The sequence below is a fragment of the Uloborus diversus genome, chromosome 4 (assembly GCF_026930045.1).
Source record: "Uloborus diversus isolate 005 chromosome 4, Udiv.v.3.1, whole genome shotgun sequence".
Taxonomy (NCBI): Eukaryota; Metazoa; Arthropoda; class Arachnida; order Araneae; family Uloboridae; genus Uloborus; species Uloborus diversus.
The window spans coordinates 72,004,053-72,027,019 of NC_072734.1; the positions used below are offsets into that span (position 1 = coordinate 72,004,053).

Genomic DNA, 22,967 nt, shown 5'->3' on the forward strand with positions numbered 1-22,967 from the left:
TAAATTTAAATTAAAAAATATTTTTTTTCATATTTATGTTATGATTTTGTTTATTAAATAAATGATGAATCAGTTCAAAAAATTTCAAAACTCTAAAGTACATAATAAAAAAATTTTCAAAATGTGTCCCGGACCCCCTTAATACAGGTAATTTCAACTCAGTGTTTTTCAATGTTGGCTGTAATCTTTGATCTGCAAATATTAATGCAAAAAATTACTTATTTTTTTGGTGAGGTGGAGATGAGCAGTAAGAGGTAAGGGGGGGGGGGGAATAGATAAAACCAAGATCATAATATTAAATATCTTAACTCTTTTCTTAGATCATTAAAAAGTAATCTAAGTAAAACATTTCTTATAAATATGTGTATGAAATATTGTATCTAATGCCATAATGTTATTTTGACTATAACAGATTGAGTTAATTTTTTCTTTTTTTTTCACTTGTGGTGACAAAAATTGATCAGTATTTCAGTCTGAGTATCACAGGGCAACAGTCATTTTGGTGCATGGGTCTTTGGAGCTGATTTAGTACAAGTTTGGTTCACTGAGTTCAAATATCACTTCAGTTTTTGCGTAGGAGCTCAAATTTCCAAGATATTGAACTTGAAATATCTGTGACATAAGTTTAAGTTACACCTATAGATCAAGTAAAAAACGAAGCATGGAATTTTTATTCCTATCGTATGATACAAATAAACCAGAGCTCAATTACCAAACAGACCAATTAGGCTGTTGGCCATGGATCCCTGATTTTTAAGGGCCCCAAAAGGACTAAAATTGTAATAGTCAATTATTTAAGAAAATGAAAAAAATCAAGATATTCTTCCTTATTTGTTTACATTGTTTTAGATGTACAAGTGTATGAAGCTCTGCCCCAACAACAAGTATTTTGAATGAGTGGTGCAACACATCTATACCCCTGAAACCACCACCCCTGATTCTCCATTAATGATTATGTTTTTTTAGGTTTGACTGCAGAGGTCCCCCCAAAAATGTTTGTTTAGGGTTACCCTCCACATTAATCGATCCCTGAAAATATTATATACAAAGATCCAACTTGTTACACATCACATGAAGCGAATATATGCAAAGCAAGAACTTACAAGTTGACCTTAGTTCGTTTAAGCATTGTTGCAAAACTTGCCAGATATTTACTTCATGTAGTGAATTTTCCTGAGCATAACTGAACTGCAGAATGACAATAGGGCAAATATGCTGGAAGCAAACCTTATTTTAAAAACGTATATTAGCTTTAGAAGTGCACAAAATGGAGTTAAAACTGCATATTTTCGATAAAACAACCATATTTATCTGAAAAGGTAGAGCTGCAAGAGAAAAACTAATTTCATATTTCGATTCAGAGTCCCAAACATATCTAAAATCAATTTTCAAACTCTGGGCACCAAAGAAAAAATATTTTTTTTGTTCCCCTGTGTTATATGAAAGTCACCCATTAAGGTATGACGGGTGAAAATTGCTTCTACTCTTCTACATTTTAACAAAGCAATTGCTTGTTTGGTGATATTGTGATAGTTGAAATGTTAACCCTAACACCAGTGATTTAACCCTGAACTCCAGTAGTTTGCTTTAATAGTTCACATCTTTTTAGTTTCTTCACTCTTCTAAAATGAGTCTTAGCAGTAAAACAGTCAAGTGACCACATCCAGTTCAGCCTTGTCAAAATTAAGTATTTGCCTGCTTGTCAAACATTACCAAAAAAATATTATCAAATTATCATGCCGTGGCGCAAGTTTCATTGTTGATGATGTTGGGAGCAATCATTGGCTATTATTTATATAAAGATTAGAGGACTCCGCCCCCTCCTTTCTTCACTCGCCAACCCCCTTTCGCCACCTGCGGTGGGTGACAATTGATTATTTTAATGCTTTTTACCCCTGGATGTCCCTCCCTTTAAGGTTTTCAGGGCTGAGACAATACATAATGGCTTCCCTTGAACATTCTACATCCAATGGTATCAGTATTGACATGGTAAACATTACCAGTCTGGAGGAGATACAATTACAGTCCAATTTTATGCAAAATTTTTGCATAAATTCTTTTAATATGAGAACGAAATAATGCTTGCTCAAATTAAAATTAAATATCCATTGAAACCCCTGATTTTTCTGCATCAGATAAAACTTGTTCCAATGTTCCAAGGTAAATTATAACATGAATTATAATTGTTTTTAACTAATTTCATGCTAAAATGTAGGTGAGCCTTCAAATGAAAATTGATCATTGATGATTAAGATTTAAGTGCTTTGATTTTTTTTTTTTCTGAAAAAGTCTATTTTTTGTTAGCAGGATGCATAAGTCATGAGAAGAATGGTGCTTTGAGATTTGTTTTCCTTTGAGTATTCAAAAAATGCAGTTTTTTAATTTGTTGAATTTTGCTTTATTTTTGCAGTAATGTGTTATTTAAATGTTAAACAGTTTTTTTTTTTTTTTCAAAACAATTTTTTTTAATTGAAAATGGGCAAAACTGGCTGAACTATTGATTAATTTTTATACCAAGTTTAAAATTTGTTTAATTAAGAGACAGTATTTCTCAGGAAAGGAGGTGAAAAGATAGCTTATGTGTTTGTTTGTTTTTTTTTTCCAATATAATTTTTCGAAGCGCCTATGATAAATATTTATGGAATATTTGAATACATATATATATTATTATCTTGTAGTTTTTCGTTTTCTTTCTTTGAAAAAAAAAACTGACTTTTTATGATGTTTGGTATGCTAAATGTGGAAAATTTCTTGCTATTTGCAAAGACTTTTCATTAATATAATAAACTAATAACAGCAGAAAAAAAAAGCTACGTGTGAAAAGTTAGTAATGTTTATAAAAGTAAATGTGTTTTTTAAATGTTATGTGAGAAATACAAGTTTTGAACTGGTTTAAAAATCTTTTGAAATTAATGAAAACAATAATTAAAGAAACTTGTTATTTAATGGCAACTGACTGTATAGTAAAGCAACAATGATTGCAGTTTAGAACTCTTGTTAAGAAATAATTTTTGTATTTATTAGTGCACCAAAATTATAATTAATCTCAAAAGAACTGCATTTAGTTGTTTATACTTTATCACTTCTGTACACTAAATAAGTATATTTTTTGGATTTAAAAAAAACTGAATAATTTAAAGGTATTACGGTCAACTTTTTATGTTTTCCATAGACATGAATTTTGTATTCTATAGTATCTTTTTTATATTGATTTATACATAAGTAATAGTTGTACTGTTCCTTACCAAGCACCGTAATTATGCAAAAAATTACATATTTCCAATTATTTTTCCTTAACTTTTTTGAAAGATATTATCTTTTTAAATTTTTTTTATAATTTTAGGTCGATTTTGCAAATAAATTTGTTGGTGGAGGTGTATTGGGCCAAGGTTGTGTGCAGGAAGAAATACGTTTCATTATATGTCCTGAGTTGATAGTATCACGCCTCTTTGTTGAGCGTTTGGCGCTCACTGAAGCTCTTATCATCACTGGTAATATTATATTAGTACCATTTTTGTTTTCAGAAGTGTAGTCTAATCTTTCTGCTGCCAAATTTGAACTATGCAGTAATTTAATAAATTTTTGAAATTTTGCATTTTTTTCTGTTTTTATACTTTACTGAGTCATTCTTCCTGCAAAATGCTTCAAAGTTGAATTCATTGTAGAGTCATGTGTGACCTAAACTCTAAGGGGGGTGGGGGATTCCTATTCACTGACAACCTCAATAGGAATCCTCTCCCCCCCCCCTTCAAATAATGATAATAAAATAACCAAAAAATATTTATCTTTAAAGGGATAAATTGCCAAGTTTTCTTTAAGTTTCAACGATAAACTTCAAAAAAACATTGTTTCGCACAGTAATTGATCTCAAATCTATTTTTGACTTTTAATCAAACTATATTACTGAGTAAGTTTATAAAATTAGAGGGGTTTTTTTTCTTCCCTAAATTGAAGAAAAAATACTATATACCCATATTTTGTGCCATAACATTTCATAAGTTTTTGAGAAAAGTTGATGCTGTATTGAATTTGTGAGAAGAGGAAAAACATAACTGTTTCCACTACCTTTCTTGAAATTTAAAATCACAGTAAATATAGTTACCTTAAGATGTTGAGTAAGAATTTTTAGGTGTTCTAACTTGTATAAGCTATACTCTAAAGCACATACTTTTTATATAAAACGTGTAGGGTCAGTTGAAGGAGATAGAAATCAACTCTGTTATCGCACTTGGGGTAATTTTTGAAACTAAACTGTTGGTGATTGACCACTAGGTAATATATAAAAGCAATTCTAAGAGTTCCACATCTTTAGGAACAGTTGTGTAGTAGGGTGTCTCTTATGAGCCAAATTTTTTTTTTCATATATTTACAAGTCTCACCTTTTTTTTTTTTTTTTGGTCACATTTACTATAAAAACAATATATGTAAAGTTTAAACAGTATGTTTTAATATTTAGGGGTAGCTCAAGCACCTGAAAGTTTTGAAATGGCAACGGAAAGTAGGATTACACGTGACACAACAAACTCAAAATCAATGAACTATTTGAAATTAGTTTATTGCACTAATTTTACACATTGATTTTAGCTTTTCATGTCAAGTTTAAATTGTATTTCCTTTGCTAGAACTAAGGGTATTTATGTTCTTTTTTTTTCTGATGTCAGGGTACTTTTTCCTATGATTTTCAGCAACTTGCAATAGAAATTGTAGTTGTGTTTCATCATGGGTAAGGAACTCACTGTATTCATTAATAAGAGCAATTGCACGTTCAGCATGGTCTTTTACAACTTCTAGGGACTCTCCAACAACTTCTAGGGACTATCTCCTTTGCGTGTTTGTAATCATCTCTTAATTCCCGTACGTTTGGATCACATTCAAGAAATTCAGCTGAGAGATCCAACTGTGAAGATTGATCTCGGCCGTGAGACGAAGAAAGAATAACTGCTGGTGGAGCTGGAAACGAGACAACTCAACTCGTGTCTGTGTTTATGCTTTAGAATAACGAAAATTGTAATACATACTTATCTCGTCATGTTAAACATTAACACGCAATATAACCTTTTATTCCTTTTACTTAATTCCTTTAACTGTGTATGTCTAAATACGACAAATATACAACAATTATTGGTGCCGAAAGTCAATAGAATATTTTTCAATTGAATCAGGAAAAAAAAAACCAAGACGACAAATATTGGAAGATTTCGGAATTGAAAAAATTTAGTTAGGTGCATTGCATGAAGTGTAAAAGGAAACATCATATATCAATTTGTACAGTTTCACAGAATAGACAGTTAATCACAGCTACTCCAAGTGATGTTAACAAAATAACAAATGACATTATTAAAGCAAATATTTTTACAAAATTAATCTATATATTAATACAATGAAATTCTATTACAATGAATGCCAATACAACAAAATTTCCATTTCAACGAAATACATTTTCAGTCCTGATTTAACTGACATTACATTATTTGAATTCCGTTACAACGAAATTCTCGTTAAAATGAACAGAATTTGCGGTCCCTTGAATTTTGTTCAAACGGAGTTTCAGTGTACTAATAAGATATGTATAGAACTTATATTCATTTTTAAGTTGAACATATATTTTTTATAGTATTAATTTTCCCCCCTAACCTCGATTTTTCCGGCATGTCAAAAGACCAGACAAGTGTTATTAAAAATCGGATGACCACCGAATTTTGCGGCATGCCGGATAATGATGGGTAATACAGTAACAAGTTACTCTTGGGTGCCTTGGACACAGTACACAGAATTGAATCTCCCAATTCATCCAAAAGAAAGGGAAGGATCTATAATTGAGATTCCGTTTGCACTCCCAACTGACATTAATCATTTATATGTTCAGCTGAAATAAATAACCCTGTTTGCTCATCTGAATCAATTTTGAGTTTCTTAAAATAGTTTTGTATTTTCTGTACTATGATGAAAATGTTATATGTATTAGGTTTTGTTCAAAGTGAGCAAAATGTTTGAATCTCATTACTCAACTCACAAATTGATTTTTATTTTAGGTGTAGAACAGTATAACAAATACAGTGGCTACTCTGACAGTTTTAAATGGGAAGGAAATTTTGAAGATCCAGTATCTAGGTAGGTCTATCCGCTTAGAGCCTTTGGCTTTTAACATATGTTACCAATCCTAATACAATAAATTATATACATGTAACAGCCCGTCCACAGAATGTACTCTGGCTATGCTAGTGCTCCAGCTGTATTATATATAATACAGTATAATATAATGGCAGTATATAAACGTCAAGTATATATACTTGACATTTTAAATTCACAAAGCACAGATAATTAACCTTTTATCAAATATTTTTACCTCATCCAATGCCTTTTACAATGTCATGTATCTAATAGATATTGTAGTTGGGTATTTGGGTATTTTTTTGTACTGTGCTTTTATTCAAAGCACAAAAATATGCCCCATTTTATTTTGCTTGATACTGTTATATTTGTAAAGCACCTTGTCATGTTTTGTATAAAATGTAAGTTATGATCTTTCCAATTTAGATATTCATTACTATGTATATTTAAATTTTTAGAGACAAGTGGGGCCGAAAATATACACAAGTTGTGGCAATAGATGCTAAAAGTTTCTCAGACATAGCTCAGCAGTTTGAACCATCGTACATAGAAAGAGAGCTAAATAAGGTATATATTGTGAAGATGTATTTAAAAAAATATTTTAAATTTTTTTAAAAGAAAATAAATAACCTGATTAAAATGACAGCATAAATGCACAGAACTAGTAACAACATTTTTTTTTTTTTTTTTTAATATTAAACCAGCCATTAAAACTTTCTTGCATTAAGTTGCTTAAACAAGTCTATTTTTTGCACATTCAAACATCCATAGCTTTGTAACTGTAGTTTAATGTTAAAATCTGAAACATATCTTCTTTTACAATGTCTATGTTATGTCCTATATGGTATTGTAACATTGTTTTAAAATGAAATTATGGTTTAATAAGTTATTCAATAATTTGAGTTCGTTTATTAGCTTAAATCAATGAACTGAATTATTGACTAAGACAGATGCTAAAATTTTTTGTGATAAGGTGCTTATTTCTTTCATAATGATTTAAACGATTCTACTTCTTACAAAATTGATTTTCAAGTGAAAGAAAAATTCTCTTCTTTTTGCCCATTATCAACAAGAAAGAATTCAAATGAAAAACTCAATCTTGACAATCTGACAAGATCCTGGCAGTAACATTGAAGAGAGCTTTAATTTTTTGGGCAGCTTTTGATTCCTCTTTATTGTCCCTCATGTCAAAGAATAAAACTTGTTACTTTCAAAGCTTATGTACATGCCCCAGCTTTAGTTCTTGTGGCAGTGCACGCATGGGCTGTATAAATAACAGCACAGGTCAACGCTTGTCAGAAATTCCTACATTAAACCTTTCCACGTGTTTTCCTTATTTACGGAAGACATATAGGTTAAAAAGAAAGGCTAAGAGCTAACATTTTTATGAAATCTTTCAACTTTCAAAATATTTTTTCTTTAGGCATATAGTGGTTTTTATGAATATGCAAAGCCAGAAAACTTAACTGCTATTGCTACTGGTAATTGGGGATGTGGAGCATTCAAAGGTAATCCCCAAATGAAATTCGTCATTCAGTTGATGGCAGCATCTCAGGTTGGAAGAAGTATTCTCTACTTCACATTCGGAAGTAAGCAACTAAAGGAGGACTTAAAGAATATTTATGATTTTCTGTCAGAGAAAAACCTTAACATTGGTAAGAGATGATTTCGATTTATTAATGATAGATAATATTACGAATGATAAACGTTTTTTAATGGTGTTGAATATCAAATTGCTAACCAATGAACAGGAATGCATTCTTGCTGTTACACAGAACAGCTAAAATATCTTGATATGTAATTTTCCTACTATTAAATTACTCGACAGTTGCAATTTTTTTTACAACATTATAAAATGGGTTTGAATATGTTGCAATAAATTACATACATTTCATTGTTTTCAGATAGGTAGTAATCTTCTTTTTGAGAGTTAAAACAATATTCTAATCCAACAGTTATTAGAATTTTGGATGTGTAGTTTTTTATGTGTAAATCATGGGTGCAAGACCTTCCGTCTCAGGACGGATTTCTGTCCTGGAGAAAATTTCCGAGACAGAGGTCGGGACGGAAAGAAATTCGATGACTTTCCTTCAGTTTTTACTTAAAAAAGAAAAATTGAGTGTTTAAAAAATATGCTTTAATTACTGAACCGTTCCATAACTACGAATTTTCATCGACACTCTCTCGATTTTCAACCATGGGCTTGTTTTGTTTGCAACGTGCTTTTGGAAGGAGTGGCTTTTAGACTCGCTCCATTATTTCCAACTCACTGCATTGCAGACCGCAAAGTTGCTCATTATTCTCCCTTATTTATCTAATTAATCGTCTCTATTTGAAAATTTAGCCTTTTCTCTTTCCATTTTCGATCATCCTTTCGTTTTTTTTTTTTTTTTCAAAAAATGTCTTAGAGTTGAATCTAAACCCCCGATTAAGAGTGACTGCTGACGGGTGAAATGTTCCGCCACAACATAGCGCGTCCACACACCAGGCAAAATGGGAACTATCAAGGACTTTAAAGATTTTAGTGAAAATGGGAATTTTGGAAAGACTCGGGGGGGGGGGGAATTTTCAAGCTTGTTTTGAAACACCGATGGGTAACTGTTCCTGCATTTTCAACATATTTCTGGTAAAATATTCTTGGACTTGAGGAATCACTAAATTCTAATGTCTTCCACTCTAACACTCGATAGAATGGAAATATGAGGGAAGGGGGGGGGGCAAGAGAAAGAAAAGGAAACGAGAAAAAAAACGGCAACACAATTTTGCGAAAAAACTCTGCTCTTGCAAAGAGAGTGAGTCCGCAAATTAGCCCACGATACTGAGGTCTTGAAACGTTTGTATTTTTGGACTATCTAAAACGAGGGAGGGGGTGGCTACTCAAGGGATCCAGAATAAAATATCGAAAAACTGAATTGAAAGTCGTTTTTGAAGCTAGGAGTGGTTCGGGATTTTCCCACTGCAAACTCTTAAAAATTTAAAAGTCAAAAATGTTGAGGCTGTCTTTAATGGTGTGGGGAGGTTTTTAAAAAAAAATCGGAAATTGGAGTCTTAAAAACACTAATTTAAGCAATCTTTGGTGAATTGCTGAGATGGTTTTTGTGTTCTAAACGGAAAATGTTTTGTAGCTGATGTATTAAAAACTGTTTGAGGCTATACTTAAGTTTCATAGGAGAAAGGAAATTTGGGACCCTCTCCCAAAAAGTGTTTGTAATTGAAGTCTTAAAACTTTTAGGCTGTCTTTGGCAAATGTCAAGGGGGAGGGGGCTCTGTTTAGGCGAAATTCCGAAACTGGAGTCTTAAAAGCGCAACTTTTGACCGTCTTGGGATTCAGGGTTCCCCTTCCCCGAAAAAAATTCGAAGCTGAAGTATTCAGAACTCAGCTTTAGGTTATCTTTGAGGACTAAGGAAGGAATTCGAAGGCCTTCTCTCAATAAGTTTTAGAACTTAATTTTTTTAAACTTCGGTGATAAATAGGGGAAATTGCAAATTTAAGTCAAATTTAGTGAACTTAGGGGAAGAAGTTCGGGGAGGGGGGGGTTCTTCCCCGAAAATTTCTCCATGCTGAAGTATTAAACTGTTAATTTGGCTATTTTTGAGTGAGTTAGGAGTTAGGGAATTCGGGGGTCTTTCTCGGAACATTTTCGAAATTGAAGTATTAAAACTTCGGGTTGTCTTTGGTGATGTAGGGAGGGGAGTTGCTCTTTCAATAGAAAAATAAATCTTAAACACGAACTTATACTGCTTTAATAAACACAAAGAGAGGGGGGGGGTATTCCGTCGCCCAGTCCGAAATATTTCTGTTTCTGAAATTTTAAGAGCTCTGTTTTGGGATATCTTTAGATAACTTAAGGGGGAAGGGAGTTGGATGCTTCTTTCAAAAAATTTCCGAATTTAAAATATTAAAACTTTTAGGCGGTCATAAGTCATGTATATAGGTAAGGGGGGTACTGTTCCTAGAAAAAAAAAAGTATTAGAAACTGAAGTCTCTTAAAACTCAAATTTAGGATATTTGTGGTAAATTCAGAAGAAGGGGTTCGGGAGTTCTCTTCCGAAATTTTTTCGAAGCTGAAATATTTAAAATGCCATTTTAGGCTATATTTGAGTGATTTAAGACGGATGTGAGTCGGCGGCCCTCCCTGGGGTGAGGATTCAGTCTATTGATTTTTTTTAAATTAACGAATATTGGAAAGTATACCTCGTTTAAAAAATGTATCTACTTCACTGGAGTGGTTTTTTTTTGTATGGCTAATTTCACCACCTGCTATCTTACAAAATAATTTATTTCCAAATGAAGACTATGGGGGAATGGTGCCAGTTTATTATCATTAATCGCCCATACCCTTCCCCACCTTTCTTTCTTTTCTGGTTAAGTTGGCACTAACTTGGGTAGACTTTCCGATCAGAATTGATTTATATTGCAATAGTGAAAAATCTTATGTCCCAAGCGATTTTATTGCTGCAATAAAAATTTTTGCGATTGGCAAAACACTAACGGCGGGGAGCCCCGAACGCTTTTAGCTCTATCCAACATCGTCTAAAATTGCATTTTTGGAACTTCAATTTCGAAATATTGCCGAAGGAGAGTTCCTGAACTCCATCCCTTCGATAATGCATTCAAAAAGCGTATAAACGTTATGAAAGATGGAGTACAATTTCGTTTTTAAAGCTTCAATTTTGAGGAGAGTCCAGAGCGCCCCCCCCCCCCCCTCTCTAATATTTTTGAAGGTCGCCTAATATTGTGATTTTGAGGCAATCAGTTTGAAAAAAAAATGATGTTAGAGAGTCCCTGAACCCCTCCTTTCCCTGAACTTTATCGAAATGGCCTACTATTGCGTTTTTTGGACTTCAATTTGAAAAAAATTCTGGAGAAAACCCCCCAAGAGTCTCCGCGTTTGGCGGCTTTTAGGTTTTTGGAATTACAATATCAAATCGCTTAAATATTACAATCTAAACTAAGTTCGTGTTGTTAGAAAAGTCAAAAGCTTAAAACTGAAATCAGATTCCAAAACTGGCATTGTTAAAATCTACATTTACACACATAAATTTTTCCTTAAGCACGCATGCTTGAGGCGGGGGGCTGAAAATATTTTCCGTCTTGAACACATCACCTAACTTGCACCCATGGTGTAAATATGTAATAAACATGTAATTGGGGCAATTTTCCTAAACGTATCTGGAAATCAGAAAAAAGTCATGGTATTTTGACTTGAAGGTTAAAACATAACAAACTGGTGATCAAATTGCCTAATTCATAGTTGTGTGCCTCGAAACATCTTTTCTAGAGATCATATGCAGCAGAAAATATAGTAAGTACATCTTTCCTCCTACAGGCAGAGCCAAGGCGAGTCCCTTGTCAGTTTGGTCGGTGGGTCCCCTCCTACCCTAAAACGTATGAATTTTATAGTGCTCCAATTCCAAACTGGGCTATCTCAACGACTCTACCCCTAGTTTTCCTCGACCAGGCTGACATGGCTTCTCCTCGGTACTGCCTAGAGGTTGTAGTGAGTGAGTGAATGATATTACACAAGTAGTTAGTATTTTAAATCAAAGAGTATTCCAAGAAAAATGTTCTATGGCTATATTGTTGAATATTCTTATTTATAGTCGTAATATTAAAAAAAAAAAAACCCAATGGTGCAACAGTCCATGAGGACCAAGGCTTCCTATTGTGCCCACCTGTTTTCATGATTTAGGAGGAGGAGGGCAGGCAAGGCAGATATTCCTGTTAGGTGGTCAGTCGAACGCAGAGTTATGTCCCAAGCACATTTTATCAACTCACTGAAGGGAGGAACGGCAGAGTCAATTATGCCCAACCCGGGAAGAATATTAATGTGGGGGAAAAATTGATTATATTAGCGGGTGAATAATGATGAATTTTTCATTTTTACAATTATTTCCTCTCATTATGATTGGTTTGTTCTGGAATGTTTTTTTTCTTTATTTATTCGATACAGTAGATCCTCAACTTTCTGAACTGTAATGAAAAGACTAACTTTATTTAACTCAAAAAGAAAAACTGGGCACTTGCTAATGAAACTGAATAAGCCATTGGTATGACTATCGAAAATAACTGTCGTGCAACTGTGGTTGGACACATTATTTTTTGTTTGTTAAAATTTTATTATAATTCTTGATTGTCATTTAGTTTGCCTTTGGCCTTATTTGAGGGGGGGGGCTAACTGGTGTTCAGTGAATATTTATTTTGTTATCAAGCGGCTATCTCCAAGTTGACCAGCAGAGTTTGTGACACTGGAAGTCTGGCTTTGGTCCAGTGCAACATAGTATCAGGTGTGTACCAGTTTCGATCTCCTCCAAATGTAGGTTATGGAATGAATAATTTTAGTTTAGTAATCTTTGTTCAATTATTTAAATTCTCAGTTATGTTTCAGTAAACCAAAGTTACATTATAATCAAGTGAGGGTTATTGCGGAAACTTAGTAAATAATTGAAATATGGATTTATTATCATGTAACTTTAGTTTATAGTGAAACATAGGGTAACGGAACCAATCACTGACAGTCATAAGTTTGGATTTAAATAATTAGAATTTTCGGCGGGTAAAACTGATGTTGCTGTGGCCCATGAATACGGTGTAACCATCTAGTGTTATCAGAGTGAATTTTATGAGCCAGTTGATATTTACAAGGCAGTGGTGGAAGGTTATGAACAGCCACCACAAGGTCAGCTGGTGTTTCATGTTCATTTGAATTGAATAAGGCTTTAGTTCTAAAAATAAAGAGCTTTTGAAGAGAAAAAGGGAATTTTGTCCAATACTCATCCTTTCCTCATCCTATCTGTTACCTGAGTATCATCACACTTTACTGGGGCGGTCGGATCTTTTTTTCAAAATTGAGCAAATAAAAATAGAATTAGAGGATTCAAAAGCAGCCAAACATTATAAGAGATGTTGTGCAGGAGAGAAAAATATTTTTAAAATTTTAAATAGGGGAACATGGAGCAAAGTGAAATAGCAGGGCAAAGTGAAAGGTAAATATTTACTCTGCTTTTAGCTCCACCTATCTGGTATTATTTTAAATATATAGTACCATATGTAGTCAATTCCAGTCAGGGAAAAAATACCGCCAAAGATTAAAGCATTTGGAAATACATACAATTAAAAAAATTGATACTCTTATTGTAATACATAGGGGTATCAAAAAGTAAAGTAACAAGAGCTCTAGCGGGTGTGCAAATTATCGGTATGAATAAAAACCCCTCTGAAGATAACAGAAACAATCACAGCATTCAAACGGTGTTGGTAGATAGAGCTGGTAGTATGAGCCGGTACATGACGAAATTTGAGTTAGAAGATAGCCTCCTTAACAGAAGCATGGTCCGCAATTGAAATAAGAAGTGTGATACGGTTTTTGCGTTTAAAGAAAAAATCTCCAGCTGAAATTCATCGTCAATTGGTGGAAGTGTATGGTACCAGTGTTATGTCCGCAATACCCGACCGCATACGGCCACAACTACGCGCAATTTGTTAGAGCGTTTTCGGTGGCAGGATCTTGGACCACCCTCCTTACAGTCCCAACCTTGCACCAAGTGATTTCCATCTCTTCGGACCGTCAAAGAAACACTTGGGAGGTCTGCATTTCAGAACTGATGCTGAGGTTCATCAAGTCATCTTGATGTGGTTGCACAACATTGACACCGATTTCTTTCGTATCGCTTTCGATAGTTTGGTGTACCGATGGAACAAATGCTTTGATAAGCATGGTGACTATGTAGAGAAGTAATATGTACCTGTGCCTTCCTACATTGTATATATTTTTTTAATTCTTGAACAAACGTTTTCTCTGATTGGGCTGGTTACCTTACTTTTTGATACCCCCTCGTATTTTATTGTAAGTCAAAAATTATTTTTGTAACTACAAAATGATAAAGTTCTTGTTATTAAGATTTTAAATATTAATTGAGACCTCCTAATATTCAATGCAGTATTAATTTAGTTAAGGTTAAGCTTTTTTGTATTTTAAATAAATTGTACAATTAGTCAAGTACATATTGGATAAAGTGAAATAGTTTGTTTCACTCACTTAATCATTTAATATATCATTTAAGTTTTCATTTATTAATTCATTCATTTACATTCCTTCATTTACATTCCTTCATTTAGTAATTCCTTTATTTATTCATTCATTCACTTATTATTTTATTCATTCATTCTTTTACTCACTCATTTTTCTTCATATATTAATTGATTTAATTATTTGTTTATCTTTTCTTTTATTCATTTAATCATTTTCTTTCATTTTTCATTTTATTTACTGATTCTTTTGATCATTTCATTAGAAAAATATTTTACTTTTCACTTTGCCCCATAAAAAAAATGAAAATTTTCCACTTTTTTTTTTTTTTTTGAAGACTCAAATTTATTGCCAAATTTAAAAAATACTGTTTCAGGGCAGGTTTTATTATAAAATAGAGTGTTCTTTCTTTACATACAGCAATTTTCAAAACAAATTTCCGATTTGTTCATTTTGAAAAAACTTATCTTAACCATTTCACTTTGCCCCCACATTCCCCTACATTAAAAAGCTCTGAAAATTTAGATAACCTGCAAGCGATATCTTAAGCATGTCTGTTACTAGTTAAACCCTGACTAAGAATTTAAATAATTGAAAGATTACTAAGCTAAAATTATTTATTCTATTTTCTAAATTTAGGGAAGAGGTAAACTGGTACACACCTTGTACTATGCTGCACTGGCCTGGAGCTCCAGCGTCAGAAAGCTGCTTTTTTTATTCAAGTCAAGCAGGTTTTAGCTGTCTGTCGTAAAACTGCAAAGTAGTTTTTTGTACTGAAATATTTTTTTTAAAAAAGTCTTCTGAAACTTTACCTTGTTTTTGTACTAGCTCTGTTTATGTGTGGAGGCGAATCATAAATTCTTGAGATATAAAAAGCAGCAACATTATTTTGCGATTTTGACCTTTTGTGCATTCCTATACTCCTCAATTCTGAGAATATATAGTGCCATCCCATTTCAACAAACTTCAAAAGACTGCTCATTTCATTTGTTGTAATGAGAATTTCATTGTAATGGAAATCAAACAATCTAAAGGCAAATTAATTGAGACAGAACATTTATTTCATTGAAACACATTTTGTTGTATTGGTATTCACTCTAATTAGATTTTACTGTACTTGTAAAGTTAAACCAGAACTATGTATCACATAATTATTCATTTGTACTGTTAATCTTTTAAAAATACATTTTCCAGGTGATATTTGGAGACTTCTTATGATGTATAGTTCAACAGTTAAGGTTGTAGGCAGGAAAATTAATCCCACATTACTTGACTTTTTACATTTTGTGTTTTCAAGTGATAGCAAAACCTCTGAAGATACTGATGAAGACACAAGATTAGATGATCTAGAAAGTGATCAAGTTATCAACGAAAATGCTAATGTGACTAATGATTCTTCTACAGATATAGCAACAGATGTAGAGCCAACATGAAAAAAATAATGTATATTAATAAAAAAATTTATTTATTCCAAGTCAAAACTTGTAAAAAAAATAGTTTTATGAAGTGACATTTGTCAAAAATTTTATTAAAATATTTTTTACAAATTAAAATTATAGTGTGTCTAGCCTTAATTTTCCTTTGTTTTCAGTAAAAAACAATAAGTCAGTCATTGTTTGTTCAATCGTTGCTTCATCAGCTAAGTCATAGATCTGTAAAGAAAAGAAATGATATTAGTTTTCTCGTCTGAACTCAACAAATATAACTAATGAATCCCCCAGGCAAAGTATAAATGCAGTATTGTGGCAATTAACTGGGAAATGCCTTTTTCTTCAAAAAAAAATCAGTTCTATTCAAGTTTTTAATGAATACATTTGAAACTAATAATTAATATGACCTCCCCAAAACTTAATAACATCACAGACACGTTTTGGCATGGAATGTACTAGACTGGCACATATAGTTTTAATTTACACATCTTCATACGACACTTCAATAACAGATAAAATTAGCTTTTCCATCTTAGTACTGTCAAACTTGTGAAGATGTTTTTTAACGATAGTCTACAAAGTTCCAATTGGATTTAAGTCCAGTGAGTTTCCAAGCCAATCCAGTATACATAAGTTTGTTTTAAGAGCAGAAATTGACAAATTGCTTCGATGTGCGACATCACACGCTGTCTTGTTGAAAAACGCCTTCTCCGTTCAGCCAACGTTTAGACATGATTGAAAGCACATTTTGGGTCAATATCGATTCGTAGCTGGCACTATTCATTACTCCTTCTATGGGAACAAGGGATTCTGTCCCTGAAAGGCAGAATCAACCCCAAAACATCTTTTTGGGCGGATAGTTGGGTACTTGATTAATGTGGTGCGTACGAATAGGTTCTCCTTGCTCCTTCTCACGAACCTTGATCTAAATCCCTGAACCACAAAATGTGTTTTATAAGAAAATAAAACCTTTTCCCGGTCCTTCTCAGTCCATGTTTTATATTTCCGTGCCCATTCTAACCTTTTTTTTTTCTTCATGCGAGGCATGAGAAGCTGCTTCTCATGAAGGTGCAATGTCAACACAAGCTGCCACCATGAACTTGGGCAGATCAAAACTAGTTAATCAAGGATTCATAACACTCACTCAATGTAAACTTTTGTCTTCAAAAGGCAAAGTGGATCTTTTTCGGCCAGATTTCCCAATACGGTTGGTTCCAGCATTTCCTGTTGTCTTAAACCACTGCTATATCCTCCCGACACTTGATTTACTCACTCCACATATTTTACTTATTTCTTCTAACGTTTTAGAAGTGTGTTCTCTAAGTGTAGTCACTTAAGCATGTGTTTCAGGGCTGATATCCATGACTCGAATTACTCCCACAACAAGTGAGCAACTAACACTGCAAACTTCTGACCACTAGGCAGAAGAATTTATATGCTTGCTACTAACCTGATGCCTACAAACAGCTACTAGTTTGATAATAACTGCCATTGGAACTCTGAGCTGAATTTGAGAGCTCATTTGTTCGCTTATGTGTGATCAGTGGTGTTCCCATAGGGCATATATGCCGTATACTCTAACATTTTTTAGACATATAGTGTATACTCTCAAGCTTCATAAGTTTTCATATTATGACATACTATGCATATGATCACATACACAAATTGTGTATAATGTATTACAGGGGGTATACTCTCAGAAAAATTGATGGGAACATCACTGCGTGTGATAAAGCGAAAAAATAACATTTCCCAATTAATTGCCACAATACTGTAGTTACAATATGCAGTAAACTTCTGTTTATTCGCTGATAAGCAAAAACCATGGATAATCCGAACAATAGGGAAAAAACGATACTAGTGTAAACAAAAGTTTAAAAATATGAACTCACACATTTAAGTTACAGTCGACTCCCGCTACAACGTGATCCGACTTACGCGAAATGGCTATAACACGAGTTTTTCAGGAGCAACGAATTTTAGAACTAAAGCGAATTTTTCGCTCTCAACACGAAAATATTTGGAAAGGAATCGTGATGCTAAGTTGCAGCTTTGTTTTTGACTACTAAACATTAATTCGTGAATGTACTTGCATCCTTTCAGCATCACTGACTGCGTAAACTCCCATGCACCGCACTATAAACATAGAATTGTTAGTATGTATGTATCACCACTCCTCATTTTTCATTTATTTATTCTAAATATGAAAGGTGATGAAATATTGTGGCACCTAGACACGCTGTTTCATCCAAAATTTTCAGATGAAAACAAAAAGTTTACGACAATTTAAGAAAAAGTGAAGATTCTTGATACGCTTGAACAATTAGAAAGTGGGTCGAAGGTAGAACGACAATTAGATATGGGGTGAATCTTTCATACGTATAATTAAAAGTCAAGAGAAGGCAATCCGTATAAGTCCAGGGGGTCCCAGAGGGGTGTTACCATAGATGTAAATGTTATAACAGTAAATGTGAAGCTACTGTATTTAAAAATATATTAGATGTAAATGTTATAACAGTAAATGTGAAGCTACTGTATTTAAAAATATATTAGAATAACAATCAGATCGCGTATAGGAATAATAATCTTCAATTTTTAAGTTATAAATGTAACTTATTTTATCTATTGTATAGTACTATTACAGTGCAATGCTTTGTCATTACTACATACTGTATGTACCGTACTGTTTATTTTTATGTCTCTCTCTCCAGTGATCATTGATTTTGTGCATCGTAACAGTATTTTATGTTGAATAATGCAACTTTTTAAAAAATGCGGTAAAAATTCAGCTCCTTATGTAAGAAATGGTCAAAAACAGTTTAAAAGGTTTTTAAATGTTTATAATGACTGGGTATGTTAATAAAAAAATCATATACACAACGCATTTCCACAACGCGAAATTTCGACTTACGCAAGGAGTCTTGGAACGCATCCCTCACGTAAGTCGGCTATAAACGATAGCTAAAAACGATAACACAATCTTAAGTTCAAAAACATTTAATGACTAAAAAAATGAAAAGACCCGCGGATAAGTCGAACGCCGATTATCGGGAGTTGGCTGTGTATATATACAGTGAAGCACCGTTTATACATGTTTTAAATTGGTAAACTCTAAAAAACACACTAACTTATACCTATTATACATATTTTCATTTTTACGCTTTTTTCATACAGTCCTTCCCAAAACGTATAACGGGGCTTCACTGTATATCAATATAACCATTGTCTCATTATGGTACATAAAACACCCTGAAGGTAGAATGCAAAAAATTCGAAAATTTCATTTCCAACTGAACTATGTCACTATACTTCATTTTCAATCAGTTCTATCAAATATCAAAGCTGAGAATTTTGAATAGTGAAGTAGACAGAAACTCTTTCTTTGTTTCAGATTCAATTAGTCATACACACTTTATGACTTCACTTAACTCTACTGCTTTATCTTTTAACTTGTGAAAATTGCATCTATTTAAAGGCACGCTAGTGCAATTGAATCGATTATTTCAGAAAGGGCTAAGTCCAATGGATTTCTGTAGGACTTACGCCCTTTCTGAAATAATAGATTCAATTATGTATTTTGTAATTTTTTCTTATGCAGTTGTTTATTTTATTCTTTTGAATTCAAAATTCAATTTTTACCATGTACAGTAGTTTATATATTGTTCGTCCACAACAAAATGGCACTTGGCACCGCCCCCTCAAATGCAGAGTTTAGTTTAGCGTGGGGTAGTTGGTGAACGCGTACCTGTGCGTGTAAATGAGACAACTTTAATTTTGAGGTGCATTTAAATGTGTGAAAAAGTTTTAGTATTTGCTATGTCACTAGCTTCGCTTGCCTGCTGTCACTTTCATTGTTCTTAGCGTTTTGCCGTAAAAGCAGCAGATTTTAAAATTTATGATCATTAGTTTTCGTCCGAAAACAGAGAAATAGAATCATCGCATACCATGTGACAAAAGCAGAGCTAAGTGCCTTTTCCTGGTAAACTGACAATTTCTTGGTTCAATTTATAGGTTATTTTGTTTAATCCGTACCTTCATTAATTCTGAAGATCTGGATCTCTTATTAGTCCAGATTAATGAGGATCTACTACAATTTAAAATCCAAATGGAATCAGTAAGGAAGTTGAATGTGAAAATGTCAGGGGTGGGTTTTTGATATCAAGAACCTGTCATATACTGACATTATTGAAAGTTTTTCTGTACTAAGATTTCCCTATGCTGAAAAGTTATTTAACTAATTTACACATATCAGTTAAGTTAATTGAAAATTAAATTTATATGTTAAATTTTTGAAAAAATTATAAATTTTCTTTTAAATTAAGTAATGCTGTAAAAATTTATATGAATATTAAAACTGTTAAACTCAGTTTTCGAAGTAGTTCTGTTTACATTTTTAATTGCTAAAACAATAAGAAGTAATTTTATCAATCTAAAAATCATTTTTTTGTCAGGATTTATGTTTTTTCCCCCCTTTTCTTTTGAGTAAAAATAAAGCTAAGTGATCCACACTCAATAATTAATAATAAATTATCTAAATATTTCTGATGAAGCTGTTTTTTTTTTCAAAATCAACTTTTTCTATAAACTAATATAAATATTATGTGTTCATAATTGAGCTAAATATGTACTGAAAATATAACCAAAGTCATTTCAGTTTCTAACAGCTTTTGAAGTTAAATTGAACCATTTCCTGTAAGTCACATCTCAGTTCAAGATGTCTCGACAAGAATACGATGGGAAGGTTTTTTAAAAGCTAATATAGCCCATGTATTTTAGCATTGACAGTATTTTCTCCAGTTTTGGGTTGATCCACTCTAAACTTGGAAATGGACTTGGTGTAAAAAAGAATTCAAAACTGGTATTTTTTTATTGCATGCTTCAAGGCAAAAACAGTTGACAATGTTCGTAAATATAATATATAAATGTTAACTAAAGATTCTATTTGATTTAATTTACAAACTTACACAATAAGGCAGATGAGAGATGACCCCGTCCTTTCAACTTTGAAAAATAAAGGAATTTCTTTTTCTTTTTTTTTCTTTTTTTTAATATGCTACTATGTATAATACTTTTTATTCTATAATAATAGTAGCTCTTTTATTTATCTCTTTTACTATACAGACAAACAGCTTGTTGAATTATAATTGTTTAGGATTTTTTATTTTAAAAATCTGAAACAGTCAAAAATTTTCCTTTGGTGTATGTAATCTAAATTCATAAGACTAAGAATCACCTGTAAAGATAATTTTGTTCTCAATTTTGGACAGGATTTGGGCAGAAATATTTAGAGTTTTGACACTTATGCCAAAAAGGGGGTTTTATGTAACAATAAAAACCATGGTTATAACCGGATAAAACTAGCAACTGTTAAAAACTTGTAAACACTGGAAAATGTTGATGAAAATCTAGTAAAATGGCTCAATAAAATAAAAGGCAAGGTAGTTTGCAAAAGAATCAAATTTTTGAAGAAGAGATGTTCAAAGTAACAGCATATAAATGTATTTTAAAGAGCTTGGAAAATGCATAAAAAATTGGAAATCTTTAACTCTCTGTTGAAGATTCATTATGAAACAAATAGACGAAAGTGATATTTTTATTTTTACATCTTTGTCACGCAAAACACATAAAACACCAAAAATATATTTTTTCAAAATAAATGGTAATTATTTTACCAGTATAATACTCAAAGTATTACTTACAGGTTTATAGTTTTCATTTGGAGGGTACTTAAATTCAGGTCCAAAATTCAAAGTGACCTATAAATAAATGAAATATATTTAAGCAAAAACAGAAAGCAGAACAAAAAGTTATAAGAGAGAGAAGGTGAGGATACCTGAGCTAAGTATAATAACAGGGTGGCAACAGGAACTGGAAAAAAAAAGTTGCCTGTCTTTTCCCTGATTAAGTTCACCAAATTTCCCTGATTTATGTCACCAATGATAATGGTTTCCTTTCTTTGCCTTCCTTGATAAGCATTGCATATTAAATTAAATGCACTGTTTAAAACGGTTTAAGCTGTTAATTACAAATATATTTTGAAAAGATGCTCTTTTTTTTTTGGTAAAAATAGTATATTGAATTATCGACACAGAAATATTATAGGAAATCTAAAACAAATAATTTAATTCCAGGAAACAGTTAACATTAGAATTCTAAGAAATTATTAAAACTACTCTTAAAGACATATGGAATCATGATACAACTAAAAAATTTAAATGGAAATAATTTTGAACTGAATTTTCAAGCAATATATTTGTTGCTGCACGAGTAATAAGTGATAGTTAAAGTATAAAAGTAATGTAGTTTTACTTACGTAAATCATTAATAGACATATTTATGTAAAACAAAATTGAAATCTTTTAAAAACTAGTCATAGTGAGTTATTCTCTGATCAAGAAGTTAGGTTTTAATGAATAAATACAGCATTTTAACTATTAAAAAATAATAAAAATATTTATGTACACAACTCAATTTCATATGATTTCATTAGTTGTCAAAAAAAAATTTTAAGATTGCTCGAGCAACAAACAACATTGAAATGCAAAAACAATTATTAACTTCAAAATATATATGCATATGGTTTTAAAATAAAAAAAGTTGTAAAGTCTGGAAAAAAAAACCCTCCATGTAATCTGAAGTGACAGCGAATAATACCATAGCAAAAAAAAAATTTTGATTTTCAGTCAAAATTCAATTTTAGCAATTAAATTAAAAACGCCTAGTGATAACTTTTAAGATTTTATCAGCAAAAATTTCAAAAATAGAGATTTTTTTTCTTGAAATTGTGATGACAGTATGCTAAATACTGTCATGGAATGCATGGAAAGAATTTAAGCTAGCTAAAAAGAACAACTTTACAGACAGAAGCAATCTTTGGAAGCTCATCCTAAGACTGAATACTTTGACCTTGAGGAAAAAAGATGCACAAATATGTGGTAGTGTATAATCGTACCTCAGTAATTTTACTTTTTTTAAACAAATAATTGGAGGAAAACTCGCAGGGAATTAAAATACTTTATTTTGCAAAAAAAAATTTTTTTCTTCATTTAATCAATTTTCTCTGATTTTTTTTCCGTCATTTTTTCAAAATTCCTTGATATTTCCCTGATTTTCCCCTGAGTGATTAAGTTCACAAACTTTTCCCTGATCTGTCATCACCCTGAATAAACTAATGGTAATAGACAGTAATAATAGCAATTTAACAGAAGTTGGTTTTCAACATTACGAGATTTATTACGTGAACATATTTTGTGGAAATAAAAAAAAAACCTTGGTAGATGGTTCTTAATAATAGGTTGGGAAACTGTACATGGTAAGAGTAGAATAAATACTTTAGTGCTAGAAAAGTAAAAGAATATAAAAAAATAAAAAGGCATATATTAGGAGGAAAAACTAC

The 22,967-nt window shown here is 32.1% G+C and overlaps 2 protein-coding genes across 3 annotated transcripts in view; one reads left to right on the forward strand and one right to left on the reverse strand.

The window, feature by feature from the left end:
* The window catches only part of LOC129221399 (poly(ADP-ribose) glycohydrolase-like), a 67,941-nt gene extending 52,267 nt beyond the window's left edge, over nt 1-15,674 (forward strand). Inside the window, exons 14-18 of one of the 2 annotated variants that reach the window (XM_054855871.1) lie at nt 3,344-3,491; nt 6,033-6,111; nt 6,570-6,678; nt 7,535-7,766; nt 15,336-15,674. In XM_054855871.1, the coding sequence (XP_054711846.1) occupies nt 3,344-3,491; nt 6,033-6,111; nt 6,570-6,678; nt 7,535-7,766; nt 15,336-15,574 (807 nt within the window). In that variant the 3' untranslated portion in view covers nt 15,575-15,674. The remainder of the gene's footprint in view (nt 1-3,343; nt 3,492-6,032; nt 6,112-6,569; nt 6,679-7,534; nt 7,767-15,335) is intronic. The other variant, XM_054855872.1, reaches the window with a different exon arrangement.
* Nucleotides 15,577-22,967, reverse strand: part of LOC129221398 (set1/Ash2 histone methyltransferase complex subunit ASH2-like) — a 36,210-nt gene continuing 28,819 nt past the window's right edge. The window contains exons 16-17 of the mRNA XM_054855870.1: nt 21,271-21,327; nt 15,577-15,793 (exon numbers count right to left, since the gene is read on the reverse strand). Coding sequence (XP_054711845.1) covers nt 15,695-15,793; nt 21,271-21,327 — 156 coding nt within the window. The 3' untranslated portion in view covers nt 15,577-15,694. The remainder of the gene's footprint in view (nt 15,794-21,270; nt 21,328-22,967) is intronic.